We start from the raw sequence: 21,957 nt of genomic DNA, 5'->3' as shown, positions 1-21,957 counted from the left end.
CTAGCGACAGAGGGCGCTACATATAATTATCACCACTTGTGTATAGTCTCTGCTAACGATTTACGTCTCGATTGTTATTAGACTACACTACATTTCCCGACTGACCTAGCACTCCACTTGCGCATGCGCATTTCATGATTTCTCGAACTGGCAGTGCGCAGTTTAGACCATAGACTTTACTGGCAGCCGCTTCCTCGGTATAGCCAGCTCATATTCCACCATCATGATTTTATCTGTCTGCAAGTATTCAGTGCAAGGTAAGCGGATGGCCGGCAGTTTGCTTCCCGTCTGGCAGCTGTCACTTCTCCTTATACTGTTATTAGTACTACAATTCCCAGCATGCACCTTCCAAGTCATGCTAGGACGTGTAGTGCCAATCTGCTAAACCTCTGGCCATGTTAGTTACTTTATGAGCACCGAGGGCAAGTCCTGCTTCTTACCGCAGGCTAGTGACCTGTGTCCAGGGGTCAGTGGACTATTACTAATGCTCAGGCTGTGCCCTTGCCTAGCCCTGCCATGTATATATAATAGCTTTAGCTCTGTGCTGCCCCTACTGGTGACACAGGGAATCTAGGGGAAAGGTCACCATCACATTAGTCTTCAGTCCCCTCACTCTGTATTATGTGTTGCATAGTATTTCTGGTGCTACACGCTTCTTTGTTTACTCTGTGTTTCTATGGTCCTCCCCTCATCTGCAAGGTTATATATGATGGGAGTAGTTGTTACGCAACTGTGCTGTGTATCCTTCAAAACTCGCAATAGCAACCTGTGTGACCTACACCCTATCCACATCATGATCTGAAGCACCCTGCGTTCTCTACCTTAAAGGGGTATTCCAGTTTTCTGTAGATAAAAGCTATTTATTTTACCATATCCATGCTCTGATGTACAGACGTAATACTTCTCACTGCTGTGGGATTGACTACAGTAGTATCCGGTCTATGTCCGGAGCAGCATAAACCTCTCTGCTGTCTTGATGTTTGGTTTAGACTCTGTTCACATCTGCGCTATGGCTGCTGTATGTGCAACTAATCCAAATGGCACCCTGTCAGGATTTCTATTGATTTGACTGCAAGAATAGTAAAAAATGACAGAAACTGCAATGGATAAGCAAAAACGCAAATGTGAACATAGCTTTAGAAGAGGTTGTCTCATCTTGACAACCCCTATTTCATTTGCACTTGGCCTGGCGGTCAGTTAAAGGGGTTATGCAGGGACCGAAAAGTATTAGTGATGTGAGTACACTTGCTGATATACATTCTGGTCCCCCATCGCGCCGATTTATGAGATTTTCATAGATTTTTATAGCGCTGGCGGGGGACCGGAAGTCTAGTGGCACAGTCACAGTCTTCCTTGATCACGAGACAGCTCTTCATCATGTGACCGGCCCCAATGTACTAGTGTAGCAGTAGTACAGCAAGGCCGGTCACATGACGAAGAGTCATAATATAATATTATGTAGGCAAGAAAGCAGAGAAAAAACAGGTCTGGTACATCATGTCCATCTTCTCAGGCAGACAAACTCCATTACGATAATTATGTCATTTGGTACCTGGTTCATTTCCATCGGTGTCAGCGGCTGCACATATGGTAACAAAAGTCTGCTGGTAAGTCCAACTGTACCCGACGTCACAGAAAATTGGTTACATGTAAAACATTTGAATGGAATTTTTATTTTTTTATTAAATCAATGGTTTTTGTATTTTTAACCACTTTTCTAACTGACTGATTTAATTTTATTTGACTTTACAGCTTCTATATATCCTGTCTACATAGAAGCTGTATCGTTGTCTCGCAGCCCGTTTCGTCAGTTCAGCTGAACTGACGGCTCGGCCCAGAGCAGGTCCTATGTGTCTCTGACGCACAGATGGGTTTGATGTTAGTTGGATTCTGTGTGTCAGAGACAGGCAGGACCCGCTCTCGGTCCAGCCATCAGTTAAGCTGAACTGACTAAATCGGCTGAGCGAACATGATATAACTTCTATGTATACAGGATATATAGAAGCTGTATAGTAAAAACGTCAAAAAAAATGTAATCAGTCAATTCGAAAAGTGTTTAAAAAACGAAACACTTATTTAATAAAAAAAAAAAAAGAAACAAAAACTCCATTAAAATGTGTACATGGCCTTTAAGGTGCATTCACAGATGTCAGTTGTCTATCTCAGATAGTATGAAGCCGCACTCTCTTGTGTGGTTGATGTAGGTCCTGGTGGGTGTCATGGGCCCAAATTAAATCCAAGTGGGTAGAAAGTTGTCCATTTTAGGTAAAATATAACTGGCCAGACACAAGTGATGGAAATATTGTGCACTAGTGTTCAACCATACATTGCAGTGATAACTTGGACAAGAGCTGCTGAAGCTCTGGAGGACTCTGGGTAGCCACGTATCACGTAGTCTCTAGTTGACTGCCCATTGACGTCATTGCTGCAGGGGAAATGTGGACGTGCCTGCAGCTTCCCCCCCCCCGTTCACCATCAGGAGTGGCAGCATCCAGGCCACAGTGATCAGCTCATCGAGCTGCCACAAGGAAGATGACCCAAAACCGCTATATTTATTGATTGTGCCTCTTTCATGCATTTTAAAGGGATTAGAAAAATGGTTCCCATCTGCAGTATTAGTTTTATTTATATTAATAAGAGACAATTTAAAAATGATTGTACTTTTCTTGTGTCTTTGCAGCACATCAATGCTTACATTACTTGAAATCATTAAAGACGTGTGTACCAACATTCTGCATCCAGAGATGGTCCTCTAATGGGCCACGGATCACCACACATTATACCATCCACCCACGTGACAAGGACAACAGATGGGAAGGTATTTCACTTCTGTGCTACTTGTGAAATCCTATAGATGGACCATGTTTCTAGATTTATGCAGTCAAGCATTGTACTAACGGAATATGTAGTACACACGAATCTGTGCGCCCCCACTGCCTGGCTGGCTCGCTAAAAACGTGTGTACTACAATGTACATGTGATGCCCTAATTTCTATACAAATGTCACGAACTTCATGCTTGTTTGGCCAAAAAGAACCGTGTAGCCGCATCCATATGGCCTTAGTAAGAAAGAAGTCGTGGAAGTGGCCACGTGGGCAGCAGTATTTGTATGTAACTCCTTACTACCTTGCGGTTCTTTGAATATAAGTTTTTTTTGGGGGGGGGGGGTCTTTCACGTTACACATCCTTGTTAAGCAGGTCTCCTGCAACACGCTGATCAGTGGTTATTGGCCAGGGAACTATTCAGTGTCTGGTCATTGGAAAACAAAGCATTGCATAATACGGAATGAAATAGGGACTGTGTAAGTGTTGCAAGGGAGTCATGATTTTTGTAAGATGATGCAGTTTACAATTAATTGCGTTCCGTCCATTATAGTGACTTCCTTTCTGTCATGCTAGATGTCAGTATGGAAAGGTTTGCGGAGGAAGCTGATGTGGTGGTAGTTGGAGGCGGCCCAGCAGGTCTCTCTGCAGCTATTCGGTTAAAGCAGCTTGCGGCTCAGAGTGGTAAGGAGCTGCGTGTTTGCTTAGTGGAAAAGGCAGCCCAAATCGGGGCTCACACCCTCTCTGGGGCCTGTCTGGAGCCAAAAGCCCTGGAAGAACTTTTCCCTGACTGGCAGGAACGAGGGGTATGTACTTATTCATATATTGTGTGCTATTGACTTGATATTGAACAGAAAATCTATAACTTTTATATATCATGTCCAATGATGGGCCAACAGCTTAAGAATCAGTAATGGCAAGAGGAGATACATAAAGAAGAGAGAAATGTTGATTTGCAAGGAACGGGAACGGTCGTTAGTAATGTTATTACCATAGGGGAACCCCTGAAAGACATTTCCACCTACATTCTGACCTCAAAGAAACTTGTTGCAGGCGCCTAAAGCATTCTATAATTCTATACTCTGCCCACAATTTGCTGACTTCTTTGCCTGCGCCATGCAAAATATTTTTGCGCAGGCTCTTTCTTATGATGTTTTCTTGGGAACGCCTGACCTGGTTCCAGGTGACCCCGGCTGGGAATTCTTGGCATAGAGGAAAGAGAGTTCCACAGAATTGACCCTAACAATTTTTATTGATGATCGTCTTACCTTACCATGTTTAATTTCACTATCATTTATTACTGATGGTTGGGGATCTGTATGATGTCCATGATGGATTGGCAAGTTAATCTTGCTTTGTTTTATTTTACAAAAATACATTAAACAAATGTGTTTTGTTTTTTTAAAAGGCACCACTGCGCACAAAGGTGACTGGAGATAAGTTTGGAATCCTGACGGAAAAATATAGAATACCAGTGCCTATTCTCCCTGGTAGGTATTTTACATATGTAAATAGTCACTGATCTAATGCAGTCTAAAGGCCCTTTTACACGGGCCAATAAACGGTTGAATGAGCGTTCATGTGAAAGCTTGTTCCCGATCATTGCCCGGTGTAAACAGAGCAAAGATCAGCTGATGATCGAGCAAACGCTTGTTCACCTGCTGATCGCATCTTTTATGCAAAAATACGGTCGGTAGTCGGCCGACATCTCTGTGTAAACCGGGAGATGTGCTGATGACAAGATGCAAAATGTATGGGGACAAATGATCGTATTGATGATTGTTCGTCACCCATACGTGCAATTATTGATCCGTTTGTAGGGTGCAAACCAGTGTCGATTGACAAGCTGTATTGTTGATCAGTGATCATTATAGGTGGGGAACACGGGCAAATACGTCTGCCCATGTAAAACCACTTTTTGAGCCAAAGTCAGAAGTGGTTTCAAAAGGAATGAAAAATATAAAGGGAAAACTTATATTTCGCCTTCCTCCTGAATCCACAACTGGCTTTTGGTTAAAAAAAACAAAACTGTATCAAAATCTGCATCAATTATGTAATATGTAAATCCAGCCGTACAAGACACACGTTTAGCCTTTGCTTTTTCTCTAATCGGTTTCAGGCTGATTCACACACAACGTTCTGCTGCGTTTTTCATGGTGTTTATTAGCGCAGCCAGATGTTACATTAAAGTCAATAGTAAAATATAAAATGCATCACGCCACTACGTTTTGGTTTGTGGCTTTTTTGGGGCAATTTTGTGATAAATGGAGCATGCCCTATGTATGGCGTTTTTTCAGGTGTCATTAAAAAAGTGTGTTACATTTTAATAATTCCGGCAGAGTTTTTATGCAGTTTAAGTTGCCAGAAAAATTGTGTGTGTGTGTGAGGTCCAATAATTGATAATTGCCTGTGCCACACCTTAAGAAAAGAGAAGGCTGTATAAATATAAAGCTGAGCAAAGTCTACGAAAGCCATCACAGCTTTCTTTAAAGCCCAACTCCACCCCTTGTGATCTGTATTTTGTTTGCTTTGAACCCATGTGACTGTAGTTTCAGGACTTTAAAATAATGATAAATACTGATTACTATTCACTTAATACCAAAAATTCTAGAATTTCATCTGGGGATCTAGAGACTATTTTTAATAGATGCTGTATACAGAATTGTGCTTTTATATGGTTTGTTTATTTATATTTGACTTCACACCTGTGTAGTTTTTTTGTTTGTTTTTTACCAAATTAGAGTGTGTTATTTTATGGAAGTTTTAATATTGCATATTACATACACACATTCACACTCGTACCATTATGAAGGGGACGGCTGAGTGATCATTTAATTAAATACAAAATTCTGCCAGTGATTTGAAGATCTTTGTTCTGTACTTTTAGGACTTCCAATGAATAATCATGGCAACTATATCGTAAGGCTTGGGCACTTTGTCAGCTGGCTTGGTGAGCAGGCAGAGGCTCTCGGTGTTGAAATCTACCCTGGATACGCAGCAGCGGAGGTATGAAGCTTCTTTGTTTTAAGACTTTGTATTTTCAGTGCTATTCATTTGCTGTATTAGAATATTTGTTTTGGGTTCCAGTTACATACAGTAAAACGACTTTAGCTCCTTGAGGACCTGCACAGTAGTAGTAGTAGGGTGCAGGCAGTAGTCCTCAGAGGACCTGAGCTATACTATTATAGCACTCTAATCGTGTGGGCACGGGCACTATCCTGCTCTAACAGCAGAGTAGAGAAACGGCAGATTTCCGTTGTTTAACCCCTTGTATGCCGCAGCATACAAATGGAAAGCAGTGGGGGGATCCTCTTTTATCGCATCACCAGAAAGGAACCTTAGGGCTGTCTATGGTGCCTGTTGATAGGGTATGCTTAAAGGGTAACTAAACGTTCAACAAACTTCTGACATGTTATATTGACATGTCCGAAGTTTTGATTGGTGGGGGTCCGAGCACTGAGACCCCCACCAATCGCTAAAACGAATCGGCAGAAGCACTCGTGTGAACGCTGAACCGCTTCGTTTCTGTTCCGCCTTTTCCGGGAAGCCGGTGTAGCAGTGTACGGGCTCAATATAAAGTCTATGAGCCCGTACTCCGCTACATCGGCTTTCCGGAAAAGGCAGAACAGACACGAAGCGGTTCAGCGCTCACACGAGCGCCTCTGCCACTTTGTTTTAGCCAATGGTGGGGGTCTCCGTGCTCGGACCCCCACCAATCAAAACTTCTGACATGTCACTATAACATGTCAGAAGTTTGTTGAACGTTTAGTTACCCTTTGTCGTGGAAATCCATCGCTCAAAATATATTAGACTGAAATTTATACGAGTCCAAACAGACTCTCAAGGCCAGACTCCATTAGTCAGAATCCTAATTAGGATATTTCACCGATATATATCGAGAGACGAGAAGAAAACACACAGACTCGCTGAAATGTTCAAAATTCTCATCTGAAGGATTTATTACCAAACTCAAACTGTTAAACTGAAATTCAGAAGGGGTGTAGGCTTGAGGTTAACCAATCAGAGACAATGTAACAATATTTGTTATTCAGTAAAAAGCATACAATAAAATACATCCCAGATACATCATTATAATTCTTCACACATTATGTTTACAGGTTTCTTATCTCTCTTTTGGACAGAATGTCCTCGTGGAGATGGGGGGAGACCTTCCCTCACGCATACTTGCCATCCCCCCATCTCACTCCCATCTCACTCCCTGTCCATCTTCGCATGGGAACCAAGGTCAAAGATAAAACATACGAAATCAACATTACTTGTATTAAAGGAACAATGACTTTCCTATTCACTACAATAAAACCAAGATGGGAACTCCAGACAAGATGGCTGCTGCATGAAACTAAATCATTTAAACATTATCATCACTTTCACATAATACATATCTTAGTAATTCGGCCTCCTGCTTGATAATTCACAATGTAATTTCATACAGAGAATATAAGCAAATAAATCATCCTTCACAAACCTCCCTTTTTCTCATATTAAATTACAGAAATTATATATTATGATTATGAAACTCAAACAATATATCAATAGGGCCACAACTAATATGATGCCATCACCAATGTCCGGTTAGGGTATGGGGTCCCACCAGTGTATTGACACGTCATGTACATCATCGTCCTCTTCTTCTCCTGTCTTCTGCACTTGATACTGCTGACGGATTCACTCAGGTCTTTGGTCTTTACTTGGAACTTTGCTGATGTCATCAGGACTTGATTTGGTCCTTTTCATCTGTCAGACACCGTCTCTTTAAGTTTACGTCACCGGGCTATACACAACACCTCATGCTGTGAGCCTGGTGTAAGATCCCACGTAGGCGGATTAGTGGGGTGTTATTGTGACCCCACAAACCCTCCGCTAATCTGTCTTCTTTCTCCGGTAAGTTACTTGTCTGGGCGGCTGCTTGGAATTGTGACACTGCCGTCAGTTCATGACAAACGCGTTGTACTGGCTCCGGCTGCTCCTGCCGCACCTCAGTAATGGAGTTCATCGTATTAAAAATCTTTTAGTTCATGTTTACTGCCACTTGCTGGGGAACCCCAACCCTTGTCAATTGTTACTAATCTGGTGATAACATCTACGTACTATAAAAGTCGTTCTAAGTACATACAATAACAATGTCAGGCCCTTAAACTAAATCAAACAAACACCTTTTATATAAGAAAAAACTTCTCTGCTCCAATGGACAGGGCACCTAGAAGATGTGTAATTATTGGGTACATTTCATATGCACTTGGTGTCACACTTTCCAGCAGGATTTGTACCTTGATCTGAGCTGATTGCCTGGAACATTTCCAGCTCACCAAAATATACACAGATTCCACATGTTTATCTGACAAATGTCACAAACCAATTTTCCTTACTCTAATTTGTATTGCATGGGGAGGCCTCTCAAGGTCTGTTCTCTTCGTGGGAGGCGGGTATGATAAGGTTGGCACCGGTCTGCCAGGACTGTTCTGTAGGCAAATCAAACAGCTCTAACAGAATTTAGCAGCAACAGCTGTAAAGCCTGGGACATACCAATTAGATCTTACCACATCGATCCTTGCAGTCTTGGGGCATATGTGAGGTCATACACCATCAATACAAAAGCCATCAAGAGTGCCTTGGGTCTTACCGGTTCACGTTCCCTTATCCGTCCACATTCTGTTAGAATCTGGTTCTCACGCCTTCCGCTCCCAGTTGGACTCTTCCTGTGGAGAACAAGCTTTTTCATTGTATAAACATTAATTGATCTTAATCGAATAATTAATTTGAAGAAAAACATTAACAAATAACATCTTTACATCAAACGTTCACATTGAGCAATAACTAGAAGTGATACATGCAAACTGATTTTTCTTCACAATAACAACGACAAAAAACAAATAACTAAAAATGTTTTCTAATGGGAATATTCCGCTTCTGTACCTTTTATCTGACGCATGACTCTAATAGTCCAATGCTAAGGCTGGTCCAGAACTTTACATAAAACTTAACCTCAGTATTTAATATTCCCACAACACTTCTTAAATACAATTGTTAAACAAACTAACTTTGGAATAACATCTGGAGAACTGCTGATATCTTATTGTACAAACATCAGGTCAATACTTGGGATAACATTGTTCCCCTGTCACTTACACACAACGTCTGCAGTGGGGAAAATACCGGCCGGGCTTCAGGCCCCCCTGAGAACAGGTCTACACACACGAGCACCGCGTCATACACTTCTACCTCGGGTAGTTGTATGTTCTGCAGTCGCTGGGACTGTTAATCTGGCCGGGCTGCACTTTTCACAGGTACCTTTGCTGTTTTACCTATGTCATGCCGTGCGCACATCATGCCGGCTGCTACAAACCTAGTGGTGGCATTATTGTATCCAGGGACAAGCCAATTTACTGATACCTGGCTGCACATACCCTTATTGTCAGTTCTGTCTTCTCTCGCTCTCTCAATTGGCTTACCCGATGATCCAACAAAGTTCCTACTACCAATGGGCCCATAATTGTGGGCGATGCCAAAAGCGTACCTAGAGTCAGTGTATATGTCGGCCGTCTTACCTTCTGCCAGGTTACAGCCTCAGCGAGCACCTCCAGCTCCGCTCCTTGAGATGAACAAGAAGGTGAGAGTGGTTTCTGGGTAATTTACCTTGTGCCTCGTATCCTGTTCTACACATGCTGTATATGATAAAGTATGTCTACATTACAAATTTACATTGGAAACCCATGTCACATATAGATAGAACATTTCAAAAGGGTGGAGTTTTGTTGTTCCACATTTATCTGATGATCCAGAACACTTGTAAATCCCACCCACCAGGTCCTGTAAATACCTGATTAATACAAAAACAAACAAAATATGTTACTGAAATCTGGCATAAAAGAAACAATATTCAAACAATTTTTTTTGTTTTGCCTTCTCCCCATCTAAATCTGTAAAGACTCATCTGTGAGTGACGTCACCTCTGCCTCCTGTGTAAATTGGCTGGAGGGGGATCTGGAACCATCTACACATAAAAACCTCAAAATATAAGTTATTGTCATACACATTTAATCTGGGTTACTCCTTGAAACTCATACACATTTTGTAGATCTCCTAGAACCAAATTCATTAATTCAAAACAAAATAAAACACAAAACAAAACTACCTGATCAGTCCCTTCAACATTCCCTCCTATTTGGACTCTGCGAAAATAATGTAGCAGGGTTCAAAACTACATATCAACATAATGAGATTAAGCACTCTATCGGGGTGGCACTAATTTAACCCCCTGTAATCCACAACAGCCTGGAACAAAAAAGATTACTTTCTCCTGACAAAAATAGATTTTATCTTTAAAATGACGTGCAATCATTTACCTGTAAAACATCTCACATTTTCAAAAATAACATTTAGGCAGCCCCATAGCACGTGCCTCATGTGTGAAAACAAAAACAAAACAAATGTAATTAGTTATTCAATAACACAGAAAATAATATATCTGGTAATATTAATTACTGCAAACTAATAAGCTGTACATAAGAATAGGGAACAGAGGGGGCACATACATTTTCAAGACCCCGTGTCTCACAATATCTGTAGTTTAATACATTTGAATCAACATCAAAACATTCCAACATTAAATCTTATCACATTATAACACATTAATCTGCAGTGTAGCTTTTATCTTTCTACAAACAGATCCAGCCGGCTGTAATATTTTTCTCGCTTGGTGCAGTTACAGACGACTGCGCTGCGCGAAAATAAAACACGTTCCATAAAAAAATGAAAAAAAAAAGTGGAACAGATTTTAACCCCATACACAAAACACTAACATTTTTAGACATTACTGCTGTTAAAAATAGGAAACATACAATATAGTTCTGCTTTTATTGTGGCCATTAGTTTCAAACTACAGACATGTTACATTACACACATCACACAGATGCCTCATCACATCACACATGTTACATTACACATCACATAGATGTCCCATCACACCTGTTCACATTACACTCCCCCCGTTCTGACCCACGTTAGTCACTGCAATGTACCCGGCTGCTCCGTTTTCTTCACTCTTCCAATGAAAATTTACACCTGTATTTAAATTGTTCTTTCTCACATCATCTTACTTGTAACTACCTGTAATCACCTGATCACATGCAAACAACCTTCTTACGGCTGCCAGCCTCTTCAACAATTTTTTTTTCAGTGTGTTATTTTGCCTTCACATACTTTATAATTAAAGCCCCAGCTCCTTTTGCTCATTCTAATGTTGGCCGGGACCAGTGCCCCAAAGCATCTTTGTCCAACTTCCTCCTGACCCCATGGTCGGAGAGCAGTAGGGTGATTTCCGGTAAATCCCCCACCTCCAGACAAACAGGCCACGTTTGCCGACAGATATCTCAGACCAGTCTATCTCCTAGACTGTCTTACCAATACGATATCAAAAGTCGTTCCTCCAGACATTCTAGCAGTAGGATCCTCTGATCCCTCACTAGATTGAACATCAAGAACAGACAAAATGCTGCCAATCAACAATTACAAGAGCAAATTCTTCAACACAATCGACATTCATGAACCTCCATTGATTCAAGCAGGAGTTGGTCACTTCACTTATGCAGAACACTTGCTGCCGGGGTGTGTCTTTCAGTTCATAGAGCCCGTGATGTAACATATATCCCAAACTCTTTCCTCTAGCACTTTGCAATGGTTTCACATGCAAATTATATTTGGTAACATATATATATATTATCCTCCCCGCTCAGCCGTTCACTCTGTGGGTTGTAGTTTAGGGGGCTGTTATCTATGTTGGTGATAATTTCTTTACGGGCTATGGGTCTGATCCAATACCAATGTCCTTCACTGTAATTACTACTACGACACATGTGGCACCTGGGATAAGTGTCAGGGTCATTCATTGAATACAGGATGTTATATTACAACGGTATTCAATCCAGCGGTCTGATGTTATACTACTACAGACTTAATTACTTGGATGTTATTTTACATCAAAGTGTATATGCCGGATTATCATGTGCTAGAAATCAGTCTGTACTGATTCCCACCTTATGCCAGTCTGGCAATGCATACAACTGGTTTATGGACCCTTACACACAATATCACTGTTTGGCAATGCATACAACTGGTTTATGGACCCTTACACACAATATCACTGGCTGGCAATGCGTTAGGAAAATATAAATGATTTTCTAATACAGTATTCAAAGTTTTCCCTGTTGCACTGGGTAATGGTATTGAGTGCAAATTCAATATAGACACAATTGCTTCTCCTTGCACTGGATTCTACATTATCAGGACTTAACCATTGAAGCCCCTGTGGTACTACAGGATATTACTCACAACTATCTCACCTACAAACAGTCAATACCTCCCAACTATAATCCCAGACAAACGGGTAACAGAACAACTATTAATCCTCAACAATTTTACACAACTAAATAACAAATAACGCTACAACAAAGCAGCAAGCAGAAGTTTTGTTTTTTCCTCACAGTCCAGCCCAAACTCTTTGCATTTCAAATACTTCACATGTGAGTTACGACTTCTCTCTGCCATGCGCTACGTCACTGCATTCCAAACACTTCTCACAATTTTTCCTGGTTAACTATGTATTTGCTGGCAAAAATTCTCTCATGTCTTTCATATCAACAGTTTAAGATCACGTACACACCTGCAATCCTTCATCACACAAAAAGCTTCAACATACCTTTTTGGATCCATCTTGCAACCCACTGACTAAGGAGTCTCGTCCATAGAAGTGACGTTCTGACAGCTGGATTCCAAGGCTTACGCAATACATGTGTGAATGGTGTAAGAATAAGCTCCTTACCTACCGCGGTTTTTTGTAATTCACAGATGCAAAGCCAGACCTCTCCAGTGACAGCTTATCAGACGTGCAATCTTCCCGGGTTTTATCGGCACCATTACTGTCGTGGAAATCCATCGCTCAAAATATATTAGACTGAAATTTATACGAGTCCAAACAGACTCTCAAGGCCAGACTCCATTAGTCAGAATCCTAATTAGGATATTTCACCGATATATATCGAGAGACGAGAAGAAAACACACAGACTCGCTGAAATGTTCAAAATTCTCATCTGAAGGATTTATTACCAAACTCAAACTGTTAAACTGAAATTCAGAAGGGGTGTAGGCTTGAGGTTAACCAATCAGAGACAATGTAACAATATTTGTTATTCAGTAAAAAGCATACAATAAAATACATCCCAGATACATCATTATAATTCTTCACACATTATGTTTACAGGTTTCTTATCTCTCTTTTGGACAGAATGTCCTCGTGGAGATGGGGGGAGACCTTCCCTCACGCATACTTGCCATCCCCCCATCTCACTCCCATCTCACTCCCTGTCCATCTTCGCATGGGAACCAAGGTCAAAGATAAAACATACGAAATCAACATTACTTGTATTAAAGGAACAATGACTTTCCTATTCACTACAATAAAACCAAGATGGGAACTCCAGACAAGATGGCTGCTGCATGAAACTAAATCATTTAAACATTATCATCACTTTCACATAATACATATCTTAGTAATTCGGCCTCCTGCTTGATAATTCACAATGTAATTTCATACAGAGAATATAAGCAAATAAATCATCCTTCACACCTTTAAGGATACCCTAACAACAGCCTGTGTATTTACTAGTACACATGCTAACGTACTTGTATATAATGTTTGTAAATATGCAAGTACATTATTATGCAAAATCGTTAAAAACAAAGATTCCATTATAAGATTAAGAAAAAGTTATTAAAATGAATGGAAAAATAAAAAAACATGCAAGCGCATTCTTACATTTAGTAAAGGTTATTGTATAGCGGTTACAAAACAAGAAATAATATAGACATATTTAGTATCGCCATAACAACCTGTTACTACAGTTTTAAAACTATAAAATTATTTTGGTCCACAATGCCCTTGTCTTCAAATGGTTAATGGGGCACATAACATCGTTATAGCAGGAGATTGTTTTTACATTTTATCTATTACGTACCACTGATGATGCATTAAAATAATTTTTCTGTACAAGTCTATAGATAAGATAATGATGTCCAATTTTATATTTTCAGGTTCTTTTGCATGAAGATGGCAGTGTTAAAGGAATAGCTACAAATGACGTCGGCATTCACAAAGATGGCTCCCCAAAGGTAACGTGGATTTTAAAACTAGAAAGAAAAGTATTTGTGCGCCATTCTCTTGTCTCAAAGAAATGACCAAAGCAATGAGGCATGGACCTTGGTTTGGAATGTAATTGATAGGTTTTATTTTTAGTTGGCTAAATTGGACCTTCCGAGCGTGTATTAAATGATCGCGTTTTATCAAGCTTGTTGCTTGACTCTATTGTAAAGCACTGCAGAACATGTTGGCACTACATAAAGATTATTATTTATTAAAAATTAAATAAAAAATAAAGCAAAGCCTTCATTTGCCACTTCTTACTTCTATAGCCCACATTTGAACGAGGTCTGGAACTGCATGCCAAGGTGACCATCTTTGGAGAGGGCTGCCACGGGCATCTTGCCAAACAATTGTATAAGACCTTCAATCTTCGAGAGAACTGCGAACCACAAACCTATGCAATTGGGCTGAAGGAGGTAAGAATGTGGGGTCTCTACCACGTTTTATCTTACCAAGAAAAGTGTCGTTCAGAAACTTTGGTAGAATTTGAACAAAGTACATAGCAATCGTCCTATGCTTTACATTGTTTCGTAGTTCTAGGTAAATATATGATCGTGTATTCACAATCTCAATTTCGATTGGTGTACTTGGAGAACCGTCTCCTCTAGGTAGCATTCTCCTGCACGGTGCAGGGCCACAGAGTTAGCCAGATATTCTGACAGGCCTTTATAAAGGTGATCACGTATGTCGTCTACTGTACTGTGCAGGAAAAGCCTACTCTGTTATGGAGAAAGCAATACGTTATTATTTGTATATTTAGTATTGTGTTCTCTGATCTTATTCAGTTTATTATTGCAGTGATGTTATGTTGCTCATGATATTATTTTAGCTGGATGAAGTCAAATAGGCTTCCATTTTTTCACCCAGCTTTGGCTTGTTGATGAGAAGAACTGGAAGCCCGGTCTTGTAGAACACACTGTGGGTTGGCCTTTGGATAGACACACCTATGGCGGATCATTCCTTTATCACCTTGATGAGGGAGAACCACTTGTAGCTATTGGTTTTGTGGTGAGTTGATTTTATTTAAGTAAAATTCAAAAGGCTTTCTATGGAAATGAAGTTAGACGTTGAGATGCCTCCAAATTGGCCACCATGGTCTAAGATACAAATTTAAAACGTTTCAGTTAAACCTTGTACATCGTTTCCTTTGGCTGAGAACTTGTTTTTGTTGCAGGTCGGTTTAGATTATCAGAATCCATATGTGAACCCATTCAGAGAGTTCCAGAGGTGGAAACACCACCACACTGTGTCGCCTACTTTGGAAAGTGGAACCCGAATTGCTTATGGAGCACGTGCTCTTAATGAAGGTGGTTTCCAGGTAAGATACCTCATTAGACAGTTCTGCATTATACTATTCTGCTATATCATAGATACGTGTTAGAGCGGAATTAAAAACGTTATCCACAATTGTGCGTCTCGAATCTCTGGATTTAAAATGATTCTTTGTTATTAAAACAGAATTTCTCCTTTACTACATATAAAGAAAGTGTTTGCAATGTTAATCCAACTCGTTTATAAGTAAATTATAAATTCATAATATTGGCTGTGGCAATCGGCATCTTTATCTTTTAGCATCATGAAGCTCCTTTCTGCTCTCTTATAGAATTTTACTTTGTTTTCAGTCCTTGCCAAAGCTCACGTTCCCTGGCGGTGTTTTGGTTGGATGCAGCCCTGGCTTCTTGAATGTACCAAAGATTAAAGGGACTCACACAGCAATGAAAAGTGGTATGCTGGCAGCAGAATCCATCTTTAAGCAGCTTACCGATGAAAACCTCCAGTCAAGTACTCAAGGTATCTAGTGTATTTTATTGTTGCGTCAACCGTTTTCTACAAACTGTTCTCTCGCACAAACTGAGAAATGGATTCTTTCAACCTTGCATCTTCTGCAGGTTTTTTTTCTTCCTGAATTGGTGTTGATGCATTTATTTAAAAAAAAAAATTTATTTTTTTTTGGTTTCTAGGACTCAATGTCACAGAGTATGAAGAAAACTTGAAAAAATCATGGGTGTGGAAAGAGCTTTATACAGTGAGGAACATTAGACCTTCCTGCCATGGACCTCTGGGATTGTACGGTGGCATGATATACACTGGTGTTTTCTACTGGATACTAAGGGGAAAGGAGCCATGGACATTAAAGCATAAAGGTACCTATGTGAAAACTATGCCGTTTACTATTACCACTGTACACAGTAAGGGAACTGCCGTAACTTAAAATAGATTTAACATTTTTCTTTCTGTAGTAAATTTACTAATTCATACAACATCTCCGATTTTTCAGGTAAGGGTCATACAGTTCAATACAGGTCAATAATCCATATTGAAAAATCCAAAACATAAATAATCATTTATTACATCAAAGGTTACAAAAGGTATCGCGCACACCCCCTGTACCGGTGTCCCATGATCCCTGTCACTCAACTCTGTTTACACGGGCAGATATGTGCCCATAACGAGTGCGGATAATTACAGATCTATCAGCGCTCTTAAAGTTAAAGGCCCTTTACCCCAGCCCGTGTAGACTGTATGGGGATGGACAATTATTATTACGATCATTCGGTGCCCATACAGTTTACATAATGTTGGCAGCACATCCCGTTTACACGGGAGATGTACTGCCGACCACGATGATTTTCAGAGCAGCATAAAAGATTTAATCAGCCGATGAACACTGGTTCACCCTTGTAAATGGGCCTTAAGATCACTGAGAAACTCGTCAGAAGCGCGCATTATGTGATCTTAGTGACGTCTGCATAGTCACCTCAGTGGGTTTTTCTTTATTTTTTATTTTATTTTTTTATGGTGTATTGTGATTATTGTAACCTTTGATGTAATAATAAAGTTTATTTATTTCTTGGAGTTTTTGCTCTTCATTGGTTTAGTATGATGTATTAGTTGATTTGTCACACAAAATGATCTCCCATTTTAAATGATGCATGTGCACTGTGCTTACACTTATACTTGCTCTCTTGTAGTGGCAATTGCTTCACTGATTATATAATAAATAAATTCCCACAGAGTATGCCATAAATATCTTTTAGGATCTTGTTCCACCTCCTGGGTTCCTCAACTATCAGGATCACAGGGGTACGCAGGACCCCCATTGATTCATTCAAAGCGATCGCTAGTGGCCACTTTTCCCATTGAAAACATAGAAGAGGGGTCCACTCTTGCGTGTGGATTTCTCCATTGAAGTCTATGAGGACAAAAAACAGAAGTGGAACCTAAACAAGAAAAATAGGCACGACTTTCCTTGGGTTTTTTGGATCTAATCCCACTTTTGGCTGGGGGAAAAGGCATGCCAAACATGCACTATGTGTGAACAAGAATTAACAAGATATTAACCCGTGAAATAACCTTGACTGTTTACATAGAGGCTCAGAAAGATTTGATGCTAATGTAAATGGTAGAAAGCCTTTCTGTCAAAATACTTGTGAGAAATCCTGTTGCTCCCATAATTGTAATATTGATCTGCTTGTTGCTTCATAAATCGCTGCCAGTAGTTTGCACACAATCTCAAACTGTCTATTACTGTTCCTCCACCTTAGAACAAAGGTCAAACTGCAGCGTCCAAGAAATCCAAGTTGCATTAAAGCGAGTTGCACCCAATATTATTAGCACCCGATATACTCAGATGACTTCCATTCCTTCATATGGCAAAGAGGGAGAAGTTGACTTGGGGGGGGGGGGGGGGTCTACTTGTACACCAATGCTGACTGCTATAAAATGTAATGTCGACATTTCATGATATTTAACCATAGTAGTGGAATTAAAATTTCCGTCATCTTATTATGAATGTGTATGTGTCACCAGAGCAAAAAAAAACAAATATTTTTTTTGCTTGGCATAGAACTCACATCCATACGGCCTGAGCTTCAATCTGGTGTACATGTGGATAAATGAAGAGAAATCTCTCCTCTGTATTGATATAGTTGATGAAAGAAGAATGTCCACTTTGGGGCCCCTTCATACTCTCAGCTGTAATCTGTGGGTAAACCTGGCAGTAAGTGTTTTATTTCCCTGCAGCCCCACCATAAGGCCAGGATCACACACAGTTTTGATGCAGTTATTGTGACCGGTTTGGGCTCCGTTTTTTTTTAGCTAAACACAGGAGTGGACACGACTGGAATAAAAGGTATAAAGAAAAGACTGATGAATCTCATTTCTTTCCTGTCCACTTCTGTGTTTGGCTACAAAAAACTGCCACAAAAACTGCATCAAAACTGCGTGTTTGTGTGATCGCGATCCTGGCCTTAGGGAAATGAAGCATTACACCGTGCCTATTCCAATAATGCAGAACAGGAGAAGTCCTCCTGAGCAAGAGACACTGTTCAACATAGAGGATCCCCTTCTAGTAACTCAGGAATCCATAATAGGGTTTATGAAAATGGGTTCAACCTTCAGTCTTCTATGCAATGACTGACCCCAAATTAATTGCCGGGGGGGGGGGGGGGCATTGAAATATAATGGCAAGAAATTCTTTACTGCCCCTATTTAGTCAGATTCCTGGATCACCTGCTGTTTCTAGTTAAGCCAAATCATTCATTACTGGAGGTAGAGTCACTTTTGATAAAGTTTTCTATTCTTCCCAATAGGTTTGGATAGTGACCAGCTTAAACCGGCAAAGGATTGCACACCTATTGAGTACCCCAAACCTGATGGCAAGATTAGTTTTGATCTCCTTTCATCTGTGGCTCTAAGCGGTACCAACCATGAACATGACCAGCCGGCACATCTAACGTTAGGTGATGACAGTATACCGGTCAATAGAAACCTTGCTATATATGATGGCCCAGAGCAAAGATTTTGTCCAGCAGGTGAGTGGCAGCAAAGCAGCAAGTTCATGTTAGAAAGTCTGGTGTGTTGAGAAATGTGTTATAAATATCAACACTTTTCAGAAAAGATTTTTAAGTTGGCACAACTGGCTTTATATCTCTTGGCTGTTGTACACGTACGTCAGTATTTTGTAAAAAGGTGAAATTTTATGTTTAGCGTAACTATTGTAACTTGCTTATACATGCTCCTTTTTGAAGCACTTTTTTATTCGCATTGACCTAATACTCAAAGCTTGCTCGAATAGAAATACCTTTATTAGGGGAACGTCTAGTCACTTCATTTGGGTAATTGCTAAATTTGTTTTATTTTTTATTTTAATTCAGGGTCAGCTCATGCCCTTTCTATGCAAATAACGGTCATGTATAAAAATAACACCTCTTATACCTGAAAGTATAGTTGGTTAGAGCTGTAAATTCCCCTATTGAATTATTACCGTTAGCTGATATGGGGCATTGTAGGATACTCCTCTCCCGGCTTTTGACATGGTGAGGCTGGGTTCACACGACCTATTTTCAGGCGTAAACGAGGCGTATTATGCCTCGATTTACGCCTGAAAAAAGGGCTACAATACGTCGGCAAACATCTGCCCATTCATTTGAATGGGTTTGCCGACGTACTGTGCAGACGACCTGTCATTTACGCGTCGTCGTTTGACAGCTGTCAAACGACGACGCGTAAATTGACTGCCTCGGCAAAGAAGTGCAGGACACTTCTTTGCAACGTAATTTGAGCCGTTCTTCATTGAACTCAATGAAGAGCAGCTCAAGATATACGAGCGTCACAGACGCCTCGCATAATACGAGGAGGAGCTTTTACGGCTGAAACGAGGCAGCTGTTTTCTCCTGAAAACAGTCTGTCATTTCAGCCGTAAAAGCCTCTCATCGTGTGCACATACCCTTAAAATGGTTCAAGGACCCCCGTAAATGAGACATGGGGGAGTTTGGCTTTACTGCAGTCATCTCTGAATTTTCAGCTTTTAGTTGAAATTAGGGTATGCCAAAATAAAAGTAACATCGCCGTTAAATATTCAGTCTTTTCAGGTTGAAATTGATATTCTAAAGCTTAACTGGATGATGTCGCTATTCTCGTTTCCAGGTGTTTATGAATATGTTCCTCTGGAATCAGGTGAAGGGTCACGGTTACAAATCAACGCTCAGAACTGCGTGCACTGTAAGACCTGTGATATTAAAGATCCAAGTCAGAATATTAACTGGGTTGTGCCAGAAGGTGGCGGTGGACCTGCCTACAATGGAATGTGAGCGACCCTGCAGTATTTTCTGACTCGGTGACTGACCTCTGACCCCAGAATGTTTCCGGAAAAATGTTTATCAAGTGTTAATCGAATGTGAGACAAGGGCTTTGGAGATCCACTACTTGCTTGTGGGGTTACACTAACACACTAATGTAGAATGGGCAACTGATTTCTGCTTTGGAAAATGGTTTATTGTGCCAGTGAATTGCCTTATTTTTATTGTAACTTGTCGAATTGTGGACTATTGTGAGGCAAGCTCTACATCAGACCATGCCTTAGGGATGCATAAAATGGAAAAGAAATGCTTTCTATGATCTACATTTTTATGTGCAAAAAAAAAAAAAAGACCTTTTTACAAAACGAATTTTCTTTGTTTTTTGTTTATAATGCACAAATATATTCCGTAGAACAGTTCATACATCACAGTATATAGTAAAGGCTGCTCTCAGAAGCGAATATTTTACCGTTTTATCTTTTTTGCCTTCATTTCTAGTGTTCTGTTCTAGTTGACATTCTCTCTAATATTCCCATAAGGCCAGGTTCCCACGGGTCCGATAAGCTGCGTAAAACTACGCAGGGTATCCGACCAAGAACCCGCAGGGAATTACGCCCAAAAAACCACGCCAAATTTTGCTGCAGGTTTTCGGGCGGAATGTCTGGGGCGGAAATCAGTGGTGGGGGAAGAAAAAAAAAAAAAAAAGCTAATACTTACCCCCGGCCCTTGTCACAGCGACGTGTCCAGCTGTTCTCCGTCCAGGCCGGCCTCCTCGAATGATGCTGCAGCCCTTGTGACCACTGCAGCTGTCACATGGGATGAAACGTCATCCCAAGAGGCCGGCCTGAATGGAGAACAGAGGAACGTGTCGCTATGACAACACCCAGGGTGTATTAATCTTTTTATTAATTTGAAACCGAAAAAATGGTTTGTTTTTATGATTTGCGTTTTTTGCGGCGGGAATCGCAGTACTTCTGCCACAAAAATTGCAACACTTAATATTTATTGCGGGTTTTACCTCCCCGTTGAAGTCAATGCAGCAAACACACAACAAAAGTGCAATGAATCCGCAGCATAAATTGACAAAACCGCACCCAGGTAAATTTATGAACCGTTCCGCTGCAGACTTTTCTGCAGCATGTGCATGAGATTTGTTCAAATTTCATCCACTTTGTTGCTACTGTAAAAACTGAATTGCCGTTGTGGAAATTCCGCAACGTTTAGGCTTTGTGCGAACCCAGCCGAAGCTTGTAGGTGTTGGGAGAAATGTTAATCGATTTTACTGCTTAACCTGTTAGGGACTGCCCATAGGTGTTTTTATGGCAGCCACAAACGGGTTTTATTCTGATGTATGGCCTTTTTACGGCGCTGCATCAAAATAAATAAACCCTGCTTTTAAAGCTCCCAGCTCTCAGCCATCTTCGGTAACTGAGGGCTGGGAGCAGACCTGCTCGAGCGGGCAGGGTTGAAATCCGTATTTAACCCCTTAGATGCGGTACTCAATAGCGCTATTTTCTGAACGGAAACAAAAGTTCTGCAGACTGCACTCTTGTTTCCATTTAAAAAAACGGAAATCTAGCGAACAGAGACAAGTGGAAAGCAACAAAAACAAAAGAATTACCATTGCAATCAATGGTAATTCTAACGGAACCGTTGCTTTCCGTTTAACCCCTTCCCGCTCCTTGACGTACTATTACGTCATGGCAGCTGTATCGTTCGCGCTCCATGCCGTAATAGTACGTCTCGGGAGTAACGGCCGTTTCGGCCGTCCTCCCGACACATACAGGAGCTGTGACGCTGCTGTCTTGTTCAGCAGCTGTCACAGCTCCTACAGCGGG

General features: G+C 40.7%; 1 protein-coding gene across 1 annotated transcript; it reads left to right on the top strand.

Annotated features, from left to right (window-relative positions):
* The first annotated feature begins 130 nt into the window (after positions 1–130).
* ETFDH (electron transfer flavoprotein dehydrogenase) lies at positions 131–20,484 on the top strand. The gene is made up of 13 exons (XM_075860299.1): positions 131–257; positions 2,681–2,818; positions 3,400–3,629; positions 4,232–4,313; positions 5,711–5,829; positions 13,931–14,008; positions 14,309–14,455; positions 14,907–15,047; positions 15,214–15,357; positions 15,662–15,830; positions 16,001–16,183; positions 18,632–18,853; positions 19,968–20,484. The coding sequence occupies exons 1-13, from the start codon at positions 224–226 to the stop codon at positions 20,129–20,131; spliced, it is 1,851 nt and encodes a 616-aa protein (XP_075716414.1). The 5' UTR covers positions 131–223; the 3' UTR covers positions 20,132–20,484.
* The last annotated feature ends 1,473 nt before the right edge of the window (positions 20,485–21,957 follow it).

The sequence above is a fragment of the Rhinoderma darwinii genome, chromosome 1 (genome assembly GCF_050947455.1).
Source record: "Rhinoderma darwinii isolate aRhiDar2 chromosome 1, aRhiDar2.hap1, whole genome shotgun sequence".
Classification (NCBI taxonomy): Eukaryota; Metazoa; Chordata; class Amphibia; order Anura; family Rhinodermatidae; genus Rhinoderma; species Rhinoderma darwinii.
This window is presented reverse-complemented; position numbering and strand designations above follow the sequence as displayed.

Bases quoted from the DNA above. Each gene is read 5' to 3' on its own strand.
- ETFDH (XM_075860299.1), top strand. From the start codon at position 224: ATGATTTTATCTGTCTGCAAGTATTCAGTGCAAG. The intron at 3,630-4,231 runs GTATGTACTTAT...TTTTTTTAAAAG, and splicing joins CTGACTGGCAGGAACGAGGG to GCACCACTGCGCACAAAGGT. The intron at 15,358-15,661 runs GTAAGATACCTC...CTTTGTTTTCAG, and splicing joins TTAATGAAGGTGGTTTCCAG to TCCTTGCCAAAGCTCACGTT.